The sequence below is a fragment of the Atta cephalotes genome (genome assembly GCF_000143395.1).
Source record: "Atta cephalotes unplaced genomic scaffold scaffold00550, whole genome shotgun sequence".
In the NCBI taxonomy this organism is placed as follows: Eukaryota; Metazoa; Arthropoda; class Insecta; order Hymenoptera; family Formicidae; genus Atta; species Atta cephalotes.
Window position 1 is genome coordinate 1 of NW_012130614.1, and position 4,269 is coordinate 4,269.

Sequence of the window (4,269 nt, forward strand, 5' to 3'; positions counted from 1 at the left end):
GAGAGAGAGAGAGAAAGGAAGAGGAAGATAGAGAAAGAGAAAAAGAGAGAACCATAATGAAGTAGAGCTGCTGCTTTGCACCCTCTCCGCTGAGATCGACGAGTGAGTGTGGGTGCAAAGCCCCTTTCCGAAATCAACCCTTTCGAAGTAGCGTTGGTAGGCGCGAGTATTTCGCAGGCGCTCGAATGATTTAATCCCCGAATGATAGACGGGCACGTCGCGACGATGATCTGCGTGCCGTGAAGTGACAAGTGGTTAGGATCACGCGGAAACCTCGGTGGCTCGCTCTCCGGCCGCGGCGGAGGCGGCAGCGGCGGCTGTGTTGGTGTCGGATGAAACGGAGGCCGTCGGTCGGTTGGATGGATTTTGCGGCGTATAGGAGAGGGATAGGGTGCACGGCGCAGTGGGAGAGAAGGGCTCTCGCACCATACAAATCATGTTGGCATTACTACGTCAGGCCTGGACTCAACTTGTCGCGCAACCGGAAACTCGATACCGCTTCCCCGGTAATACTGATTTATCGGAAGTGCAGCGGCGGCCTAGGCCGCGTCATCGAGCTCGATATACGCGTTGCGTTCTGTATTTTTGCTGCCGTCCGTGATGTAGTCCGATTTTTCCGGCTAATCGAGAATTACGGGTTCATGGGTGAACAGCGTTGCATGGGTGAACCCCCCTCGCACGGGCGCTATCACTCGTGCACTCGAAACGCATTTGAAATTTCTGTGTGAAAATCCGATGACCGTAAACCACGGTATGATTTTTCCCTTCCCTCCACATTCTTTTATCTTTTCTTTTTAATACGATTTTGATGTCCTACCTTTCGAGATGTTTGACAATATCTTCGTAGGCAGCTCGGCAGTTTTCCCAAACCGTCCCGGACCTGTGGAGCACAAAACAAAAGGCGGTTACGATACGAACAAAATGGAAAAGAAAGCCTAAGCCTCGGATAAAATCGGTGACTAAAATCAAAAGGGAAACGAAAGGAGAAACGCGTTGTTTCGCGATCATAATATTAGTCGCATAATCGCGAGGGGCGTCCTCCTGTGAGAGGACACGACTGATTAAGAGTCCTCGTTTCATCTCATCTCGACTACGACACGATTCCGACCGTTCCGAACGCACTGAGAATGAAGAGCCTTTGATGTCGTTGATTAAAAAAAAAGAGATATCAGCGGTAGGAGCGGAGTTAATTTGCGATCTAGGATCACACTGGTCGCAGGGGAGGGGGCAAAAAAAGATAGGGGAAAGAAATGGATAAGTTAATCAGGACCGGATCTTCGTTTGCGTAATATATAAAAACGAAACGGAAATCAGACATCAACAGCGCTTTGAAAATGCCCAAGTACCCACATTATCCTGAAGAGAAGTTCCGGGACCCAATGTCAATACGCCTGACACGGTTTCCACGGACTTGCGTTGACGATTCGTTGTGTTTGCACGGCGGGAAACGGATCTCAATGTCAATGGAGAAAAGCGAGAAGGAAAAGCGAGAAGTAAACGGAGAGGAAAGCCGTACGTGTCATTCGTGGAAACTGGTCGAAGAGGTCACGCAGGATGACGAAAGGTTGGCGCGGGGAAGTTGGAGGGAAGAAGGAGATACGGCGGCGAGTTAAAGGGTGGCGACAAGGCAGTACGGGGACAGGGAGGGAAAGCGGGTGGACGCGGTGACGGTGGTGGCGTCGGTGTCCCAGGATGGGGTTGCGTTGAATTAATCATATTCCGGTGTTTGTCGTGGCGCCCCCAGACGTAATCCGTCTTACCTCCCGATCTCTCTCGCTCGCTCGCTCCTCCGTCGCGATAGATTTGCATTTTAATTAAAAGCAAAGCGCTGAAATCATAATGCGAAACGTGCGGCGCCGCCTTCACCGTGTCATTATATACGCCTGCGCGTATGCGTGTACGCGCATTGCTAGCACACACGCACACGTTTCTCTCGCACGTTGCTACATTCACTCACGAATGCACATCGTGTTGTTAAGAAAGATTGAGACGCGTTAAAAATCCGGAGCGTCGACTTTGCATCGAGAATAATTTATTCACGAAGTGTGTAAATCACAGTGTGTGTTCAATGAGAGAAAAAATATCTCTTTAATGTGTTATTTTCTTTTGTCTTCAGTCATTATTTATTGTTCGATGGAGTTATCAGAAATCATTTTCCGATGCAGAACCGACCGAAAGGAAGAAATTATCAAATCCCTCTGTTTGCCGCTAAGTCCCGATTTTCCGGGCGCACGCCACCTAAAGCGAACACTCGAGCAAAGAGGGTAACAGGAAGATGGGGCTAATTACACGGGGCGGATGTAATCGAAAATTAAGGCGAATCTCCGTATCCTCGAAAGCTTCGGCCGGCTATGGGAGCGTATTGCGGGAACGGCGCGGCAAGCGGGAACGTACCGAGAGCATCTATTAGAAACGCGTTAACAAATGCCGGGATTAGCCTCGTGTCTATCCCCCCGAATAAGGACGAGGATGTTGCTCCTTTGGTGTTCCTTTCTCTCTCTATCTCTCTTTCTCTTTCTCTCGAGTCTTTGCGGCTCTCACACTTCACGAAGCCGAATAAGCCGCGATATTCGTCTTGGGACCGCGCGTAACGCGGCAAGGATTTGCCGTCTCAAGAAGACCTTCATGTCTTCAAAGATGGCCTAACACCACAAGAGGGGTCTAAATGCTAGTAGAATTTCAAGGTCGATCTGAATCATGAATAATAACACGTCTTGAGACAACGCGAGATATTTGTCACGTCCAGTATGCAAGATTAAATTATTTCTCTTAATTATTTTTTATAAACAAACAGCTTATTATACACAATCAAGCTACTTTACTCAGTTGGAAATTAAAATTCAATAAATTTACAAAACTTGCTTGATCGTGGATATACATCCAAGAAACAAGATTAATTATTGACGCGTTAGTGCGCATCGCGGTGTAACGTAATCCAAACCGAGTAAACGACGAGAAAGCGTCTGAGAAAGTGAAATCGAAGGAAGACGCGAAGACAAAAAAAAAGAAGAGTCGAGGGAAACGAGGAGAAGTGCAAGAAGGAGAAAGAGATCAAGCGGTGTCAAGACTTCTCGAATTTCCACGGCTTCGCTGTCTCTTCCAATCCTCTTAAAGTCGTATTCTTTTGGCCTCGCCGGCCAAAGCAATCGCCGTAAGGCACACAGAACGGATAAATCCAATTTCCAAATGAACTGTCGATTAACGCAAAAGCAGGTGCAAAACTATAGAATCGAAACACGGAACTCGAAGTTTTTTCTGAGAGAAGCATCGAACGAGAGTTTCTATTTCACTCTCTGTTTATTATGCCTCTCCTCGTGCATCGCTTATTACCATCTCGTCCAATACGACTTGTCCCCGGCTCATAAACTTTCTTGGGGAAGAAGTTAATGAAAATGTTTCCCGCTGCGCGAGGAAGCTTCCGGAACATCGCAAGAGAATGACAGTTTGTGGTTTCTCGACGCTTCTGACACACCGAGATGAACCGAGAAAGGAAGGAGGGAAGACTCACCTCGCGAGGGCTTCCATGTTGGTCATATTCGGGTTGACCTTGAGACCCTGCTCGGCCCGAGCCTGTGCTTGCGCTTGCAGGTGATGCGGTAGACTGGCCGGTGACAGGATAGCGGTATGTCCTGCACCTGGATGCCCGCCGAGCTGCATGAACTGCATGTGGCTCAGGTGCGTGGGTGGGTGATTGTATCCATTCGCCAGAAGCGGTGACTTTTCCATCCTTGGTACGTCTGCAAGCAGAATATACATGCATTTAAGATTCCGTTATATATCGTACGATATATAAACAACATATGCAACACGACGTATTATAACTTCCCTTCTATCTCTCTGTGAAGAAACTGCGTAAATTCAATTATCGATCATCCTCCAGCCTTTCATGGCTACAGCAATGGCTGGGAAGAAGGCTCATGAGATGAGAGAGAATCAAAGAGACTGACTGGGAAAGGGGGAGGAGAGCGGCCGTGTATCCGGATTTCACCGGAATCGGGTGAGACGTGTAGCTTCTGGCGAGCCAAGGATAAAGAGCGCTTTTGCGGACTTGATGGATCGCTGTGCCGCTTAACCAAATATCAATCACAACAGGCGGCGGCGCGTAGCCTCTGCATATAATCTGCGCGTTGATTCGCGCGTCCGCCGTTAGACCCGTATGTTTGCGCGACGCCTTAGCTAGCCACCGTGATGGATACGCTCGCGAATCCGTGGGGCCTCGGGTAAACCGCCAACCCGGGATTTTCATCGCCTAACTGTATCGATGCCTCT

The 4,269-nt window shown here is 48.7% G+C and overlaps 1 protein-coding gene across 1 annotated transcript; it reads right to left on the reverse strand.

Moving 5' to 3' along the window:
- Positions 1 to 813: 813 nt before the first annotated feature.
- On the reverse strand, positions 814 to 3,737 carry LOC105625267 (the record flags this gene model as incomplete). Its single annotated transcript, XM_012206606.1, has 2 exons — positions 814 to 880; positions 3,509 to 3,737. Coding segments are annotated over 2 exons (296 nt in total), but the record flags the coding sequence as incomplete, so codon positions are not given.
- Positions 3,738 to 4,269: the final 532 nt, after the last annotated feature.